The sequence below is a fragment of the Polypterus senegalus genome, chromosome 11, assembly GCF_016835505.1.
Source record: "Polypterus senegalus isolate Bchr_013 chromosome 11, ASM1683550v1, whole genome shotgun sequence".
NCBI classification, from domain to species: Eukaryota; Metazoa; Chordata; class Cladistia; order Polypteriformes; family Polypteridae; genus Polypterus; species Polypterus senegalus.
In genome coordinates, this window is record NC_053164.1 from 26,912,531 (window position 1) to 26,933,242 (window position 20,712).

The 20,712-nt window shown below is 39.3% G+C and overlaps 1 protein-coding gene across 1 annotated transcript in view; it reads left to right on the forward strand.

Annotated features, from left to right (window-relative positions):
- Positions 1–12,292: 12,292 nt before the first annotated feature.
- Positions 12,293–20,712, forward strand: part of LOC120538762 (cytochrome P450 2B1-like) — a 33,856-nt gene continuing 25,436 nt past the window's right edge. Inside the window, exons 1-2 of the mRNA XM_039768218.1 lie at positions 12,293–12,741; positions 12,836–12,998. Coding sequence (XP_039624152.1) covers positions 12,568–12,741; positions 12,836–12,998 — 337 coding nt within the window. The 5' untranslated portion in view covers positions 12,293–12,567. The remainder of the gene's footprint in view (positions 12,742–12,835; positions 12,999–20,712) is intronic.

The following is a 20,712-nucleotide window of genomic DNA, read 5'->3' on the forward strand; positions in this document are numbered from 1 at the left end:
CAGGAGAGTAAATATTTGAGCACAGAGAGCTAAGTAAAACACACAGGACTTTCAAAACTCGACTTGATGTTTTCTTGGAGGAAATAAGTGGATAGGACTGGCGAGCTTTGTTGGGCTGAATGGCCTGTTATCGTCTAGAGTGTTCTAATGTTCTAAACTTATTAACAAGAAGAGATTAAACAAGGAAGGCAACACATACTCTGAATTTTCTTAATGTTAACACTTTTTCACTTTAGTAAAGTAACTTGAGAAGTCAAGCAAAATTATACATTTCTTGACTAACTAAAAAGATTACAATATGCAAACATTTGAGGCAACTCAGGCCCCTTCTTCAGGAAAGAGGTAATCACATTACATTGATAAATCATGTTTGAAGAAGGGGCCTGAGTATCATTGAGCAGTCAAAATAATGAATACAGTAAGGTGAGGACCCCACACAAATAGTTTTTATTGCTTCAATGAAAATTATTCTTCCATCCTCATGTGTGCAAGCATTACCCCTGTATACAGTATTTACAATGTACAACTTTACGGCAAATATTCAGATAATCCAATTACTTTATGTAGAGACCCCTTCATGAGAAATACAGAGTTTGAAAGTGGTACTGTATTGTCAAGTGCCTCTTGTCAAATGGTAAGTGTTAGAGGTTGAGGAAACTTTGACAAAGCACAGTGTTGCATTATTTTTGTAGTGACAAATCACTGAAGGACTAATGAAAATTACTGGGATTTATTTTTTATAGTTCATCATTTCATGTATAGGTAGGTGTATATCTGCACATTTCATTGATCTCATCTTGACTGAAGAAGGGACCTGAGTTGCCCCGAAAGCTTGCATATTGTAATCTTTTTAATTAGCCAATAAAAGGTGCCCTTTTGCTTGACCTCTCATTTCATAATGGCTAACACAGTACAACACCCTAGTATCACTTTATTAAATGAATTCTTCTACTCCCATTCTGTCCTTCTGTTAATCTTTTTGCTTTATAATGTAATGTAATTTACTATGGAAGGTACTGCATAGAATATTTATTAATAAGAAACTAAAATAAAAAAGTATTTACAGATTTCATCATCATCACTACTTCGGTCTGGTTGTTTTTAATAAAAGAAATTCCCAAAGCATATCATACTCTGCATTTTACAGGGTAATGCCAATGACTGTTTTTACAGCAGCTGATATACTTTTTGGTTTTATGCAATTTCATTGGACATTTTCTTTAAAAGTTCATTTAGCTTCTGGTGCCCAGATGAAAAAATGTCAGTGCACATTTTCGGATTTTTATTATAAAGGTGGTTTTCAGGATTATAACATAAAAACGACACAGCTCCGAAACAGCAGACTCCTTTCTGCTCTCTGTGGGAGTAGCTCTCCGCAGTTGCCCACAGGAAAGCTATTCACATTATGGAAGGGATGGGGGAGAGCCCTTGGGAGCCTCATCCCTAGAAGATTCGTAACCATTTGAGAAACATTTGGGTCAAGCCTGTTGGGGATTGAAACTGTGGTGGTGCTGAGGCATTGACAGCTGAATGGCAGCCTAATTTGAGGCGGCCCATCTGTGTAGGCGCGTGGAACATCTTGTCTCTCTGGGATGATGACCTTCTTCCTCAGCTGTTGGAGGAGCTTTGTAAACTCCACATTTTGCTTAAGACATCAAAAATATTCCTTAAAGGTAACAAACACACATCACAGAAGCAAAGAAAAGGCAAAATGTTATTTAAAATATATTTACAAAGTAAATAAGGATGTATAGTAAAATATTTTGCTTAAAAATAAGACATTTATGTTCTAACCTTCTGCTGTAATGTAATGATGGCAGTGTGCACTGTCCTATTCTTTTTACCATATTATGAGATACTCTAAGAATAAGTACATCCTCAGAACGCTGCTCAATTACCAGAGTTTGCAATGCTCTAATAACCAAAGCACCATTTAGAATGTATTTGCAGACAGACTAGTAATTTAATTAATTAATGTTAACTTAACAGGGTCATTTTCAATTGTTTTGTCCTATTATACCTTACTTCAAAATTTTAAATAATTGTTTTTAATCTCATTCCTCCAATGAAAGACTTTTTTGTTTTGCCTGATTCCAGTCATATGGTAGTGTCATACATGATACAAGGTCACGTCCAGTATTGCCAATATTTTGTATTGTAACTTTCAATACAAAATTTTGCATCAAGCCTATAAGACAAATACGTGCAAAAATTGAACAATTCAGAAACACTTTAAACTTGGATCTCAAATGTGAAAGGTGTAAGATTTAAATAATTTTGCAAAAAAAAAAAAAAACAACAACATGGGAAACAAATCAGAAATTAAACTGTTATTGAATATCTACAAATCACCAGGCATGGGTAAATAGCTGCAATTTGAAATGTGAACTAAGCTGCTTCAAAAACGTATATGTGACGTGTCGTACGATGATGTTTCAGCTATCACAATTGTGACTGAATATTTCCTACTGCATACATCACTGTGAAGACTGTAAGATGTATCTTAACATGGTTGACCATATATGCATAGCATGATTTGATTTCTTCATGCAAAAGGCACAAACCCAAATGAACTTCTTCAGCAGCTCTAAGGAGTTGTATCATGCACACAGTCCACACACTGACTTGCTTGCTATGGGAGGCACCAGACCAATCCTCATTAAACATTTGAATGTTGATTTTTTATTTTATTTTTTATGGCTTTGAGTAAGTGTACAAGATCTTGTTTGCTTAGTTTTTGAAATGCCACTGGTAAGCAAAACTAAGAGAAAGGACCTAGAAAGTATTTCTATTGTCATTACAAAAGATACTGGGTGCCATCAAGATATTAAAACACAAATTGCAAAGGGATGGGATATATTTCACAAAAAGGATGAAACCGCAGAAAAAAGAAAAGGGTAATATGGAGCATAGTGCTTGTATGGGACAAAAAATATGGAAGCTGAGTAATGTAGAAGATGAAAAAAAAATGAAAACAATAGAGGCATTCATGATGTGGGTATGGAGGTGAATGCTGATCAGCTGGATATGATTATATTAACAGAACAGACAATTCAGAGTTGTACTCTCTGAAAATGAAAAGTGTCAGAGTGGTTCTTCAGATTGATGCCATAGAGCACTGTTTCACAACATTTTTCTGGTGTAGCACACTTTTTGTAATCAAAAACATCTCAAGATACATCACTGTTCTAATAACCATAAACACATGATATCTCATATACAGTACATGCTCAACTGTTCGAAGTGGTGAGAAGTCAATAAAATGCATGAGATCCACAGTCAGAGACACAGCCGTTAATGAGCACTTTGGTGGCATTTCTCAGCTGCTTCATCCGCTTGGCCCACCCCTCTCTGCCTAAGAGGAAACTTGTATGCCCACTATCCACCAGCCCATGAGACTTGCTGGTGCCCACACAGCAGCCTGCGTCTGAAGTGTTGTAGGTACTGTGTCTGCAACATAGGGACTGTGGAACTGCTTTCATGTCAGCTTCTCCAGGTAGCCCTGTCCTATTCAAACAGGTCTCAACCACCGGAGGAGCTTTTCCCTCTCAGATTCAGTTTCAGGAATGCTACACTATTATTTCAAACGGCACAGCTGGGTAGCTCTCACAAAGCACTACTGTGCTGTGGCAAAAACACTGTCATAGAGGAACCATTTTTGGGTCTCAAAAGACCCATCCACACAAAAGTTCCAGAAAGAAAGAACTTTCTTTTTTAAAATTTGGATCTGCAACAGCCTCTGTAGAGTAAATAACCATAAACAGATGGCAACAGATTTGTGAAATACTAAATCATGATTTGAAAAGGATTCTTGCTTACAATTACACAGGCTAAGTCCAGGTTTTCTTAATTTATTAGTGTCCTACTAGGTAGCATATACCATTCATTAAAGATTTCAGTTTTTTCTACATATAAGAAAGTTTTCCAAAGTACAAAGAATCAACTTTATATACAGAGAACCATTCCAAGAATGAAATGGTTTTTGCCAAACAATTGTTCTACGAGGAACCACACAACCATTAAAGAACCATTATTTTTAACAGTGTAGGGCCGGGCACAAACACACTTCATTATCAGTCCTAAATTTTATTGACTGATAGTCAGCTACAGTGAAATGCAATTTGTGAGATAAATCAAACACTTATTTGCATTTTGCTTAACAAAATAAACAATAAATCTAATAATCCATTCATCCATAAAACCCTGTCAGTTAAAAAGTGCAGTATAGGATGTGGATATTTGTTGTACTGTAAATAAATTTAAATAATAAAGTAATATTAACAAAAAAAAATACTGCATTAAAGAAAACATGGCTAAGCTTACTTCAATCAGTTACTCTTTATCCAAAAAGGAACAATTAGATAATGCTTAAAAATTAGAATAGTGAGCTGAAGAAGCCGATTTTTGACTCTTTGGCCTTCATCAGCTGTGTGTCATAACCGTTAACATGTTTGTTTTTTGCACTGCACTTTATTTAATATCACCATCCCTACTTTTTAAAAACATTTCAGCATATCTTGTGATAAAGTGGGCAATACCACCATTACCGAAAGAATTGCATACTACAACCTTGTAGTCAACACTTTGCAGTCTATGACTAGCTTGCCTATTCACCATGAGTTCATGCTGAATGACCTCTGGCAACTTTGAATGGAGGTTGTATGCTACTGTCAAGATGTGCTGGTAATGTGGCACACCTTTTAATTCACCAAAAATATCTACTTGAATGTGTTGTCAAGATTGATCAGGCAAATGCAAGGGCTGGTGAATGTGTCATTGGTGTGGGCCCAAACTTACCAATTATTAAACATGGTGCACAATTACGCACATGTTCCTCCAAGTCTCGGTCAATGCCAGGCCATAAGACTAGATCCCTGCATTGTTGCTTTAGTTTTACAGTTGTGAAGTGGCCCTGATGAGCCATGGCCAAAACCCGACCCCTGTGGCTGCTGGGCACAACAGTGCGATGTCCTCAAGCTAGACAAGTCTGATTCAAACACAAACACTCATCTTTAAATCAGATGTATTGTTGGAGCTCAGGAGACACATCTGATGGCCAATTCTTAGTAATATACTGTCGCAGGGTTGTGAAAAATTGGTCCGAATCAGATTATTTTGTAAGTTTCTGAACTGATACTAATCTTGCAATGGAGAATGCAGCAAATGAATCAGATCCTCCTTGTGATTGACCTTCAAAGTGGTAGGGGCTTGAGGAACAGAACATGACAACAAATTAGCCACAACATTGTCTCTTCCTGGGGTGAACTATAACTTAAATTTGTACCTCTGGAAATGCTCACGCCAGCAGTGCATGCACAGCAGTTTGTGACTTGACCAAGCAAAAGACATCAAAGATGTTAGGGCCTGGTGGTCAGTTCGTAATGTAAATGGAAGGCCATACAAGTAGATATGCCCACATTTCACAAGTCCATACACATGCAATTGCCTCTTTAAACTAATGAATATTTATGTTCGGCAGGGCTCAATGCATGGGAGGCAGAAGCCACGGGCTTCTCCACTCCACCTTGTATCTACTACTGCTGAAGCAGATGCATCACAAGTTACAAGAGTTGGACATGACTGTCCACATTAAAATGTGTCAAGGCTGGTGAAGTAGTAAGCAATTGTTTAAGTTTGAGAAAGGCTTCAGCATGGTCCACAGACCAACTCCAAACTGCCTCTTTTTTTAGCAGCTGCCAAAAGGAAGCAGTGACTGCAGAGTATTGTGGCATGAACGTCCTGTCATTCAAAAATAATGAGGCCAACTCTGGAGCAGAAGTTGGTGCTGGGACATGGTGAATGGCCTTCACATTTCACTAAAGAAGTGACAAACCTTGAGCTAACAAGCAGAACACAATAAAGGCAACTTCAACTGCTGCAAATAAGCACTTACTTATCTACATTTAATGTAAGGTTGTGGTGGCTAAGAGCTGAAAGGTTGCTTTCAGACACTCATCATGTACAGTACTATCCTGGCCATGGACTACAATGTCATCCAAGTAAACCATCACCAGTGGAATCCCAGCCAGGATAATAGACATTATTTTTTGGAAACAATTGTGAGCAGAGCACTGGCCAAATGGCATCCTGGTATAACAAAAAATTTCAACATGGATGGTAAATGCCACTAAATCCTTGTTGTCCTTGTGCAGAGGAACTTAAGGATAACCTGGACGAAGGTCTAGCTTTGAAAAAGCTTTTGCAACATGGAATTGAGTGGTGAGCTCTTCAATGGTTGGCAAGAGATGAAACGGTCAGGGATGCGAGCCTGATTTATTGCCCTCAGATCCACACATAACTGCAGCCCTCCTGACTTTTTTTCTGCCATAGCCAAATTTGATATCCATTGGGAGGCATGGATTGGCTCTATAATGTGATCTGCCAAGAGGTCTTATAGTTCAGTTGGGAAGCATCCCACAGGCCTACGGGCACATGCCGCAAAGGTTGAATAACTGGGGTAACATTTGTATTAGATAGGGGCTTGTGAGTAAATGTTCTAAGATGACCTAAGCCTTAAGGTAAGGTAGACTATTTCTGATGCCACAGTCATGTCATATTCAGAATAGTTAATTAATGCACTGTTGTCCAGTGGTGTGAACCCAAGACTGGTGAACACGTAAAGGCCTAAAATATTGCTGCCATGTTTTGTGATTCAGATTGAAAAATCAGACACAGTGGTTTTGCCATATGTTACAGTGCAGAGCATAAAATCCATCACATCAATTTTGGAACTGCCATATCCATAGAGGGAAACGTTAGGCAGCTGAAGTGGTAAGTAAGATAAGAATGTTGTATAGGCTACAGATGGGAGATACACACATCATCGAGATACAAGGTACAGGAGCGAAATTAAGGTAGAGAGGAACAGACTGTGGGTAACTGCAGGGGTAGACTCAGCATGACATTGTTATGCAATGTATAGCTCCCATTTCCAGTGTCTGGTGCTAATCTGCACCATTTTCCAAAATAGATTGGCTTCCAACACCACCTACATATTTGCGCTCTTGCAGGACACTTGATTGATGGTGGATCTACTATTATTAACCTCTGTCCCCATATAATAGGTGTCTTAATTCGTTTGTGATGATTAATGCTCATATGGTATTTTCCACTTCTTTGGTGTCTTGTTATATATTTTTTAAGTTCAATATTGGTTTGCTGTGCCGTGAAGAATAGGTTTTTCCTAGAAACACGTCGGCCAAATCTACACCTTATATCCTATAATAGCTATGCCCCACAACTCCGCCGGCATATTAGTGATAAAGAACAGTGAGTAGGGCCCTTCCTGGCTCCCCAAGCCTGACATCAAGCTTCCCGTTTCCCTCGGCCTACAGCCTCTGTCTCAGATTAGCGTGAATATAACGTTCCTGCATGCAAACTATGATTCTTAGCGTAATATAAAGAAGTCGCAAAATAAACTGGAATCTTCAAGCAAATTACAGAAAAAAACTCAATCTAAATCCGTTAAGTTCTCTTGTGAAAAGTAAACAGACATACAGACAGACAGACGTTGGCTTTTATATACGAGTATATAGAGATACAGTATATGTTTTGAATTCTGTGACATCTCATTCAGTTTCTTCTTGTGTTATGCCTATCTATGCCTCATGTTATATACCTTCTGACAAACATTATTGTAAGTAACTAGGACTGATCAGTTTATTCAGTTGGTTCACACTGTTTTCTTTCTTTTTATTGTTTGTTTTTGGTTATGCTGACTTTGTATATATCTTTTCATTGTATATTTTTGTTCAGTTTTTACAAATCTGTTGACATTTGTAAAAGTTCAATTTTCTTTTGGGTTTGCAACTTTTGTTGTATTACACGTGGAATATTTAAAGTGGGTATATAACTATACTGCTCACAAAAATTAAAGGAACACTTTAAAGAAACACATTAGATACATCAAATCTCAATATGAAGTTGGATATCTATACAAATAACGACAGGGCAATGTCTTAGGAACAAAAGGATGCCAAGTCTTTTAATGGAAATAAAAGTTTTCTGCCTACAGAGGGCTCAATTGTGTAGACACCCTAAAATCAGAGTGAAATGAAGATGTGGCAGGCTAGTCCATTTTTTCAAAAACTTAATTTCTGCTACTCAAAATGCTTTTCAGTATCTTGTGTGGCCCCCAAGAGCTTGTATGCATGCTTGACAATGTCGGGGCATGCTCCTAATGAGACGACGGATGGTGTCTTGTGGCATTTCCTCCCAGATCTGTATGAGGGCATCCCTGAGCTGTTGTACAGTCTGAGGAGCAACCTGGCGGCACCTAATGGACCGAAACATAATGTCCCACAGATGTTCTATTGGGTTTAAGTCAGGGGATCGTGAAGGCCATTCAATTGTTTCAATTCCTTCATCCTCCAGGTACTGCCTGCATACTCTTGCCACATGAAGCCGGGCATTGTCGTGCATTAGGAGGAAACCAGGACCTACTGCACCAGCATAGGGTCTGACAATGGGTTCAAGGATTTCATCTCGATACCTTATGGCAGTCAGAGCACCATTTCCTACGCAGTAGATGTCTGTGCGTCCCTCCATGGATATGCCTCCCCAGACCATCACTGACCCACCACCAAACCTGTCATGTTGAACGACGTTGCAGGCAGCATATCGTTCTCCTTGTCTTCTCCAGACTCTTTCACGTCTATCACAGCTGCTCAGGGTGAACCTGCTCGTCTGTAAAAGTACAGGGTGCCAGTGGCGGACTTGCCAATTCTGGTGTTCTTGAGCAAATGCCAGTCGAGCTCCACGGTGCTGGGCAGTGAGCACAGGGCCCACTACAGGACGTCGGGCCCTCAGGCCATCTTCATGAAGTCTGTTCCTGATTGTTTGGGTAGAGACATTCACACTAGTGGCCCTCTGGAGGTCATTCTGTAGGGCACGAGCAGTGCTCAGCCTGGTCTGCCTTGCACAAAGGAGCAGGTATCGGTCCTGCTGATGGGTTGAGGACCTTCTACGGCCCTGTCCAGCTCTCCGAGAATAACAGCCAGTCTCCTGAAATCTCCTCCATGTTCTGGAGATTGTGCTGGGAGACACATTAAACCTTCTTGCTGCAGCACGTTTGGATGTGCCATCCTGGAGAAGTTGGACAACCTGTGCAACTTCTGTAGGTTAAGGAATCGCCTCATACTGCCAGTAGAGATGATTACTCAAGCCAAAACTAGCATGAGTGGAAAACCAGCCAAAAAAGATCAAGAGGGAGAAACTTGAAATGACCTCCACATGTAAAACCAGTCCTGTTTTGAGGGTTTTCTAATTGTTGCCACTTTAGTGCACCTGTCATTAAGTCCATGAACACCAATACAGCTGAAAGTGATTAACAATGACCTCAGCTGCTTAACCAACCAGAAAATTATCAGACAGGTTTAATTGATTTCATGCCAGGCTCAATAAAAAAAGTGTTCCTTTAATTTTTGTGAGCAGTGTAGTTTGTAGAACCATTTTGTTTTTACATATGTTGACTGAAATGTGTTTACTACTTTTATTGTAATCCAATGTGAGTGGTTTTGAGAATTTGTTTGCCTTATGTACAATACTTTTTTCTATAAAACGTGATTTTACTTTATTAAAAAATCATAGAGTGGAGTTACACACTTTGACGTTTATTTCTTCTACAGTATATTAATTGATTATTTTGTAAATATATAAAAACTTGTTATGGTTCCTGCTTACTCTGTTTTTCTGTCCCTTGCAGAACTGTTCATGGCAAGAGACAAAGGTCTACTAGAGTCGCAATTGCCACAGCGCTTGCAAGACTGAGCTGTATGGTGTCTCATCTGCTGTACTGATGCCTTGGACTGACAGTCAGATGTACTGTTACACTCAGCACCCTGTGGCCCATTCACTGTCTGTAGAACATTTAAGGGATCTGCAGGATGCATCGGTGTTTCAGCTATTTTATGTGCACATTGAGAAGCAAATCGAGTTGACAAGCAACTGTCAAAGAGTTAGCAAGTGTCAAATCATCATCCTCTAAAAGAAACCTCTTTCACACCAGAGGTAGGTTTTTCAGTTAGTTGGTCTCTTATTATTTCATCGTGAAGGTTGCCAAATTTACAAGACTAGGCTAAACCCTTTCAGTCAGCCACATACTGTGAAACAGACTCTTTAGCAAGTTGCACCTGCTGACGGAAATGTAAGCTTTTCAAAGGAAGCTCTGTATTTTTGTAAAGTGTGGATCAAGGAGCCCAATAGTGGATTTGTACATGTAGCATCACTGAAGACGCAGGGTCCTTCTGAGTAGTGATGGGCAATATTATTGATTTTCTTTTTGATCAAATACCAGATGATACTAAGGCCAGTATTGCCAATACCAATACTGATACAGCCAGAGTGCTGCCGTGCAAGAATGGTTAATATTCTGTGACATCAAAAAGTCACATTTTAAAGACTTTGAATTAGTAGATTATTACGTGTGGTGCCAAAAATCAGACTTCTTTGCTTGTTTATTAACAGAAATTATTAAATATACTCAGCTCTTGCAAGTGATCTCTGCAATAAAAAAATAAATTAATGGGAAGTAAAGCTGATATCGAGTAATAATTGTTTTACACATTAGACATAATACATACAAAAAGTTTGAAACTTTGCTTGTTTATTAACAGAAAGTATTAAACATGTTCAGTTCCTGCAACCATTAATGAGTGTTAGCGTTTCATTTTTTCTTGAAAAACATAAAAAAACGTTGCATTTTTGACTCAAAAAATGACATTTTTTTATTTTTACTGTAAAATGGGCAAAACACTAAAAGTACGCAGTCAGCAGGGTCGGAGCCACCATTAAGGCAAATTGGGCAATTGACTAGGGTGCAGATCATGGGGTTGCAGCCTCACGAGTTAGCTACTGAACAGTCGGTTGGCGCACTAATAAGCTTGGCCTAGGGCGCAAAATAATTTGGCACCGAAACTGGCAGTCAGAAGTATAAAAAGTATAATAACGATGTAAATACTGAGCGAGCGTCACTTTCGGATTTATCAGAATCACTTTCAGTGTCACTGTCCGTTTCAATTTTACTGCCTGAAGACAGATTCACTTCGTTATCACTGCTGATGAGAAGCTCCTCAACATCACTGTTCGTATCACGGTGAAAAGCGTGCAACACTTGGACTGCTGAAAAACATTTTTTACTAGATGGCATTATTACTAGGCACGGCAGGTGACAGGAGAAGACGTGCCTATTCCGTTGACAGGGTAACGCTGTTACCACTGCCACTTTAGCACTATTTTACAGACCTAGTAATGCTAGGGTCAAACACTAGGGAATGGGAAGTAAAGCTAATATCTAGTATTTGCAGGCTACAGAATAAATACAGAAAGTTTAAAAATGTGTTCAAAGCATGTCCATTCATCAAGCTATAGATGTAATATACTAAAAACAGACATTGGTCTATTTTCTATTCAATTACAATAACCCTACATCAGTTTACAGTGCCAACATTACCTGGGTACTGCCTGCCTTTCTGGAAGTCTTCTTTAAGAGTAGACTACAACCCTTGGGCAGCCGTGCCAGGTTTTTTAGCCTGAGTGTCTGTGCTCTTTTCTGACGGCCTCTACTGCAAATTCTCGTGTTCGGTAACGTGATTGACTTCATGTGTTTTACCAGGTTTGTACTGTTACAGCAGGTCTTCTGATATGCGTCAGAGTTTGCTTCATTACGTTCAGTGGAGTAAAATAACTTTAAAGAACGCTTTGTTTCTGTCATTACCTCCCATACGCAGTCCCACTGTGTTGACTTGTGGACCACTGCACTACCAGTGTGAATGCAGGACGATAAAAAGCGGGGAAGGAAAGGAAGCTCCAGTTTTACACAATATGACACGTTTACTTTAATCATGCTCTCATCATCAATTTCTTTTAAAAAATAATTTCTAATAAACTTGCATATTATTGAAAATGTATATCAATACGTTTAATAAGAACCTTGATGTTTAAATTAAAAGGTCAGGATCGGAAGCATCAATACTTTAGTATCGATCCGCCCATCTCTACTTCTGTGCCGAGGAAATGCAGCAGCATAGCTCTGCTTCTGGCACTGGGGACAGTGTCCAAACCTTTGGCAAGCAGGTTCACCCGGCTGAGGGCATGAAAGACTCGGGCGGTGGCAGCGGAACATTTCAGCCATCTTCGTTCGTTAATTGTAGTGTTCAAAGTGCAAAAACACACTCATAAGCACATTTCTAACGCTGTTTATTCAATAACCAGTGCATCGTTCGACACTCACACTCTTTCCTGAAAACGTCATACGTCCCAAAAGAAGCAGACCATAATAATCAATAATTGAACGTAAAATTACTGACCAAAGCATTACTGAATACAGTAATCACAGTTTGAGTTGGGAGCATGGGCTGACACGACGAACCCTCTGGATTGAGACCTAAATACAAGAAGTAAATTTGATTGGCGTGCTGCAAAAGATCTTAATGTTACAAACTAGTATCAATGACGGAAATGCCCTTTAACTATTGATAAAGCTATCTCGTAAATTTGACCGTATTTAGGGCTAACTTCCTTGTATTTTCTCTTTCTTTTTTCACCCTTCCTGGCTTTCAGCGCTTGAGAATGGAGCTCTTTTGGACATTGGTTCTATCCGCGATGGTCTTGGGTCTTTTGCTGTTGTTATTTCAGGAACACTCGTCTCGATACCAGAGGATGCCGCCCGGTCCGACCCCACTGCCTTTAATCGGGAACATGCTTCAGCTGAACTCAAAAGCATTCCATGAGAGTTTTATGGAGGTCAGTGACGTTTACATTTTAAAGTGGGCTTTGTATTTGCATATCACTGAAAGAGGCATTTTAGAATATTTGTTATTTTTATTCTGTCTCTCAGCTGAAAGAGAAGTATGGACCCGTAATGACGGTGCACCTGGGCCCGATGCCCCTCGTCGTTCTTGTTGGGTTTGAAGCGGTTCATGAAGCGCTGGTTCAACAGGCTGACGTGTTTGCTGGGAGAGCGGTACCGCCTCTGATTAAGGAGCTCTCTCTTGACTGCGGTAATTTTGCTTCTTCCCTAGCTCAAGTCGCCGCACCCAATAAGCCAACATTTTATGGAATTTTAAAATACTGCTTTCTACGTTTATTATTTGATGTAAAGTTTAATATATTTCAGAGTGTTACAAAGTCAGTTTGAACCTTATCTCTGGTCTCCAGCAGGTAAGGTGTTCATAATGGCCACGTTTCAGGTTATTAAAAAAAGTCTCATGTTTCGGGGCGGATCAAATGAAGGAACATTAGCGATCCACGATACTGCGCTTATTCACTGTCATTTAGGATTAAGGACGGCTGGATTCTTAACAGGTGTTGTGTCCAATTCAGTCTCCCTTGTCCCAACTGTCAAAAATGTCAAAGAAACCTCGAAATCTGTTTCGTTTCACGATGACTCTACGGACAGGTGTAAGGTCCAAATTCTCTTTTCTTCATTTGTTTATTTGCGCCCAGCTCGCCGCAAGAAGCACGCTGCTCACTTATAGGTGGAAATGTATGCACAGTGCTTCATACTTTTAAGGTGTAAACAACAGAGTATAAGTGAAGTTTTGCTCAAAGGTGCTTTTATACATAAAATATATGCGATTATTTTACAGCTTTTTCTAAAACATTTTTTGACCCGGTGGCTTAATTCTCATGGCCTGCAGCCTCTCCAAGTATAAACGTTCGCTGCTAGAAAGGAGCGGAATGATTAACTTGTGATGTCCTGAACTGAAATCTCATCAATTACCGCAGTATACGTCTGTTGTTTACATGCCATCAGTGCCTGAAGTCTTCTAGGTATCCATTAAAATATACATGAAATGCCTTTGTCATTTCTCACGATATTTTTTCCCTGTAAATATGCTGATAATTTGCATTTTTTTCAGGTAGAAATATTTTTGAGATACAAAATTCTATTAAATACAATATACTGTACTTCATGTCAGTATAGTGAATCTGACCCTGACAAAATGTGACAATCTTACTTTTGTTTTAAAAGTAATGTCCTGAAAAATATTGTTGACATGAATAAACAAGGAAAGACATTAGCAAAAAAGTTGCTTCCTTTTTCTCATAAGGTTCAAATTCTTAATAGCATACAGTTGTGCTTGAAAGTTTGTGAACCCTTTAGAATTTTCTATATTTCTGCATAAATATAACAACAACAACAACAACATTTATTTATATAGCACATTTTCATACAAACAGTAGCTTAAAGTGCTTTACATATTAAAGAATAGAAAAATGAAAAGACACAATTATAAAACAAAATAAATCAACATTAACATCGAATAAGAGTAAGGTTCAATGGCCAGGGGACAGAAAAACAAAAAAAAAAACTCCAGACGGCTGGAGAAAAAATAAAATCTGTAGGGATTCCAGACCATGATACCGCCCAGTCCCCTCTGGGCATTCTACCTAACATAAATGAAACAGTCCTCTTTGGATTTAGGATTCTCACGGAAGGGCTTGATGATGATGATGGTCACGTAGACTTCTGCCTTTTAATCCATCCATCATTGTTGGAGCATCATGAAGCTTTGAGTAGGCGCCACCACCACAAAGAAACCGGAAAAAGAAACAGAAAAGAGAGTAGGGGTCAGTACCGATTTTAGAGCCACCATGAATAGTTATTTTGATGAATTGAACATATAGAGTATCAGGATTAAGTTAAATTAAGATTAAAATGAAGTTATAAAAAGGCCATGTTAAAGTAATGTGTTTTCAGCAGTGTTTTAAAGTGCTCTACTGTATCAGCCTGGCTAATTCCTATTGGCAGCCTATTCCAGATTTTAGGTGCATAGCAGCAGAAGGCCGCCTCACCACTTCTTTTAAGTTTTGTTCTTGGAATTCTAAGGAGACACTCATTTGAGGATCTGAGGTTACGATTTGGAATATAAGGTGTCAGACATTCCGATATATAAGATGGGGCGAGATTATTTAAGGCTTTATAAACCATAAGCAGAATTTTAAAGTCAATTCTGAATGACACAGGTAACCAGTGTAGTGACATTAAAACTGGAGAAATGTGTTTGATTTTCTTTTCCTAGTTAGGATTCTAGCAGCTGCATTCTGCACTAGTTGCAAACGATTTATATCTTTTTGGGTAGTCCTGAGAGGAGTGCATTACAGTAATCTAGTCGACTGAAAACAAAGCGTGAACTAATTTCTCAGCATCTTTCAGTGATATAAGAGGTCTAACTTTACTTATGTTTCTTAAGTGAAAAATGCTGTCCTAATGATCTGATTAATATGTGATTTAAAATTCAGATTACAGTCAACAATCACCCCTAAGCTTTTTACCTCCGTCTTGACTTTTAATCCTAATGTATCCAGTTTATTTCTAATAGCCTCATTGTATCCATTATTGCTGATCACTAAAATTTCAGTTTTCTTTATTTAACTTGAGAAAATTACTATTCATCCATTCTGAGATACTAGTCAGACATTGTGTTAGTGAATCAATAGAATCAGGGTCATCAGGTGCTATTGATAAGTACAGCTGTGTGTCATCAGCATAGCTGTGGTAGCTCACGTTGTGCCCTGAGATAATCTGACCTAACGGAAGCATGTAGATTGAGAATAACAGCGGACCCAGGATAGAGCCTTGTGGAACACCATATTGGATATCATGTGTCTTCGAGTTGTAATTCCCACAACTAACAAAAATTTTCTCCCTGTCAGGTAGGATTCAAACCAATTTAAGACACTGCCAGAGAGGCCCACCCATTGACAAGGCGATTTCTAAGAATGTTGTGATCAATGGTGTCAAATGCAGCACTCAGATCTAAGAGGATGAGAACAGATAAATGGCCTCTGTCTGCATTTACGCAAGTCATTTACTACTTTAACGAGTGCAGTTTCTGTGCTGTGATTTGTTCTAAAACCCGACTGAAATTTATCAAGAATAGCATGTTTATTTAGGTGGTCATTTAACTGCATAATGACTGCCTTCTCCAGAACTTTACTTAAGAAGGCAGGTTAGAGATGGGTCTAAAATTTTCAAGAGCTGAGGGTCAAGATTATGTTTCTTAAGTAGGGGTTTAACTACAGCAGTCTTAAGACAGTCTGGGAAGACCCCAGTATCTAGTGACGAATTTACTATGTCCAGAACATTATCAATTAGCACGCCTGATACTTCTTTGAAAAACCTTGTTGGTATGGGTCAAGGACGCAGGTGGAGGTTTTAATTGAGAGATTATTTTTTTAAATCAGGTAAATCTATCCTAGTGAAAGAGTTTAATTTGTTTATAACAGGATGCTGGGGTTTAGGAGGATCCTTAGTGTTGGGGAGATATACTATGTTATTTCTAATATCATTAATTTTTTGATTGAAAATACAGCGACAGCCTCACAGGTTTCACTGGAAGCACTTAGGAGGCATTCCTTTGAGCTACCTGGGTTTAGTAGGCGATCAATTGTTGAAAATAAGACTCTGGGATTACTAGCATTGTTATTTATAATCTTGAGAAATAGCAGCGTCTCTCAAGACGGACAGTGTTATTGTATTCTGTTATTTTGACTTTTAATATTTCGTGGTGGATAGTAAGTTTAGTCTTCCTCCATTGACGCTCAGCTCTACGGTATGTTCTCTTTAAATCAGACACTCTTTGGGTCTTCCATGGTATAGCAATGCTAGAAGATTTTTTCACTGTCTTTTCAGGTGCAACTATGTCAACAGCAGCTCTCACTTTAGAATTAAATCTTTCCACCTTACTATTTACATTGTCCTCGCTATTATAGCTGGCACTATAAACGGACTGATTGCTTAAAATGTTTGTAAGTTTTAAAGCTGCTGCCGAATCAAAGAAGCGTTTTTTAACAATATGCTTCTCATGAGTGTTTTTTATCATTATTTCTATATTAAAAAGTAGAAGAAAATGGTCTGATAGACCAATATCAATGATCTGTTTTATATCAACTTTCAGTCCTTTAGTAATCACTAAGTCTAACGTATGAAATATAACCTAAAACATCATCAGATTTTCACTCGAGTCCTAAAAGTAGATAAAGAGAAACCAGTAAACAAATGAGACAAAAATATTATACTTGACAATTTATTTATTAAGGAAAATGATCGAATATTACATATTTGTGAGTGGCAAAAGTATGTGAACCTGTAGGATTAGCAGTTAGTTAATTGATTGAAAACACCTGACTCTGATTTCAACTTCGTAGTGCAAGTGTGAATTGAATATCCAACAGACTCTCCCTTTCCCACTCAAAAGTCTTAATGTTGGTAAAAATGCACATTACACCTCTGAAAGAATAATGCAAGAGCTGTTGGATGTCTTAGCATCAGAAATAAAATCTAACATACTGAAAAATATACACACAGAAAAGTTTTTAAGTATTCTGTGTGATGAAACCACAGATATCTCAGATGTAAAACAATTAATTATTTACATTAAATTTGTTTGCCAGGTCCCTAAAGAGGTCAGAGTTTCGTGGATAGTTCTGTTAGAAACCCAAAATATTTCCCCAATGGTATCGCTCTGAAGGACCACTCTGGTTTCTATTTATTTATTTATTGATTGTTATTCTGAAGAATATAGGTAGCACAGTTCAAAAGTGATATCTGATTGACAGCTAGAGGGGCATCCTTACCTATCGCAGAGAAGACGCAATGTGATGTATAAAGCACACACACTTAGGACTGCAGGCCAGAAAATCTGCAGGTCGTAAATATTCAATTATATTGTTCAGTGATGTGCACAGGTGATTTCTCAAAACCCTGAAACAAATTAGAAAAGAAGTGTCTCATCTTCCATGAAAGAGAACTGATCTGCAAATTACTTAACTGAATAATCAATCAGAATTCTCCATTAGTAACAACTGGTAGCATGTGGGAAGCAAATTGGGGCTATGATTGTTCACCCACTGCTGTACAGTATATGTTAAGTCAGTTGCTTTTTCCTTAGTAGCTGGATTTTTGCTTTCACCCTTTGAGAAGGAAAGAAAGAAAAATAAAGCACTTTCCACCAGCTATTAAGATGGTGAATACAGTAACACTTTTTTAATTGTTAACTTCCTGACATAAAAATTGTATTTTAATGATACAGTACATGGTCATTACTGATGTTTGTAAGTTCAATTGCGACATATAAAATGACATATTGATAACTCTCTTTCTCTAGGTACTGTAGATTTGTTCTCAAATATCTTTCTAGTTTTGTTATTTACATGCTCACTTATTAACTGAAACAATATCAATACAGTTTAAAACTGAGACCGTTTATGACTTTATCAATATTACATCTAAATACTATCCTTTCTTATAGATATTAATTGTTATATAGGTTAAGGACAAGGATCAAAAGTCATCCTTCTGTTTAAACTTTAAAAATACACATTTTAGAGTTTCAAAGAATTCATCAAATTCTGAACATCTGTTCAAAAACATCTAGACATAATTAATACCGAAACTATTGTAGGGCAGGCACTTTATCATTAGTTTGCTTCAGTAGATAACTTTTCAGAAATTTATATCTTCCTTGTAAACGGACATATAAACTAAAAGGGTAGTTGGTGCCCAGTGTGCATCTCAGCAGCATCACATGCAAGGTAGGATGATACAAATGGTAGTCTGTCATTGACAAATCACCCTTTCACCTAAACTGGGACAATCACTATCAATTCAGAAAATCACTTAATCCCATTTATGGGTTTGTTATATTAGAACTGTGCACAATGTCAAATTTGAATGTGGTGCCATTCACTCGCAAGTCATAATCACTCACACACTTAAATTGGGCAAGTTTACAGTCCTATATTAACTTTACATGCACTCATAGTAGATGTGAAAGTAACACTGAATACCTGTAGAATGCACATAGACATGGAGAAAAATATGGCAACTCTACTGTGCACATCCAATGAAGCACCATTACACATTTAAACAAAAACTTTACACATCAAATATGTAGACATCTTTGCCTGGTTGTTTGCATTATGATTCTAAACCATTGCTCACTTCATTAGTACTGTATAAACATACCTGTAACCTGCAATGAATGTTGCAACCATACCACAACGTACCCCAGGGAATCATGGAAAACAAGCAGCAAAACTAGAGGAATTTAATAAAATAACTCTATTTCAACCCATTTTAAACAGTTGTAATAGAAAATTTGTCAAGATGTCCTGGAGTTCTCTAATCTACTAATAAGCTTGTTGGAGTTAATGTGGCACATTAAGTAAAATCACAAAACAAACACAATTTCTCCTCTGGCTAGCCATGACACAGGTTTATGTTCTTGATGATGACTTAACAGTCAAAACATTGTTTCTAGCCTTATAATGAGGCTAGATGTTATAATGAGGAAATTACATTTGCTCATTGATATGACTTTTATCCATTTATTTTAAAAATGTGATGAATATTTTTGCTGAAATTTAAAAACAAATATTAATTTCATTTACATGCTTGCAACATCCCCTCCTTGAACCGTCACCTTATCGTGGTGGAGGGGTTTGCGTGTTCCAGTGATCCTAGGAGCTATGTTGTCCGGGGCTTTATGCCCCTGGTAGAGCCACCCAAGGCAAACTGGTTCTAAGTGAGGGATGAGATAAAGAGCGGTTCAACAAACCTCCAATGATGAACCAAAAGTTTGGATGACGTTTTCCCTTGCCTGGACTTGGGTCACCGGGGGCCCCCCTCTGGAGCCAGGCCTGGAGGTTGGGGTTCGATGGCGAGCACCTGGTGGCTGGGCCTGCACCCATGGGGCTCGGGCGGGCACAGCCCGAAGAGGTAACGTAGGTCTCCTTCCCATGGGCTCACCACCTATGGGAGGGGCCAAGGAGGTCGGGTGCAGTGTGAGTTGGGTGGTGGCCGAAGGCGGGGACCTTGGCGGACTGATCCTCGGCTACAGAAACTGGCTCTTGGGACGTGGAATGTCACCTCTCTGAAGGGTAAGGAGCCTGAGCTAGTGCGCGAGGTCGAGAGGCTCCGGCTAGATATAGTCAGACTCACCTCGACGCACAGCTTGGACTCTGGAACCAATCTCCTTGAGAGGGGCTGGACTCTCTACCACTCTGGAGTTGCCCCCGGTGAGAAGCGCTGAGCAGGTGTGGGCATACTTATTGCCCCCCGACTTGGAGCCTGTGCGTTGGGGTTTACACCGGTGGACGAGAGGGTGGTCTCCCTCTGTCTTCGGGTGGGGGAATGGGTCCTGACTGTTGTTTCTGCGTTTGGAGTATCCACCCTTTTTGGAGTCCCTGGAGGGGGTGCTAAAGGGCATACCTTCTGGGGACTCTTTCATTCTGCTGGGAGACTTCAATGCTCATGTGGGCAATGACAGTGAGACCTGGAAGGGTGTGAGTGGGAGTCATCTGACTTGAGGCCACATGTCTTGGACACTCGGGTGAAGAGAGGGGCGGAGCTGTCAGCTGATCACCACCTGGTGGTGAGTTGGCTTCGATGGTGGGGGAAGATGCCTGTCAGACCTGGTAGGCCCAAACGTGTTGTGAGGGTCTACTGGGAATGGCTAGCAGAGTCCCCTGTCAGAAGTAGCTTCAACTCCCACCTTCGGCAGAACTTCGACCACATCCCGAGGGAGGTGGGGGACATTGAGTCCGAATGGGCCATGTTCCGTGCCTCTATTGTTGAGGCGGCTGACCGGAGCTGTGGCCGTAAGGTGGTCAGTGCCTGTTGTGGCGGCAATCCCCGGTGAGGGATGCCGTCAAGCTGAAGGAGGAGTGCTATAGGACCTTTTCGTCCTGTTGGTCTCTGGAGGCAGC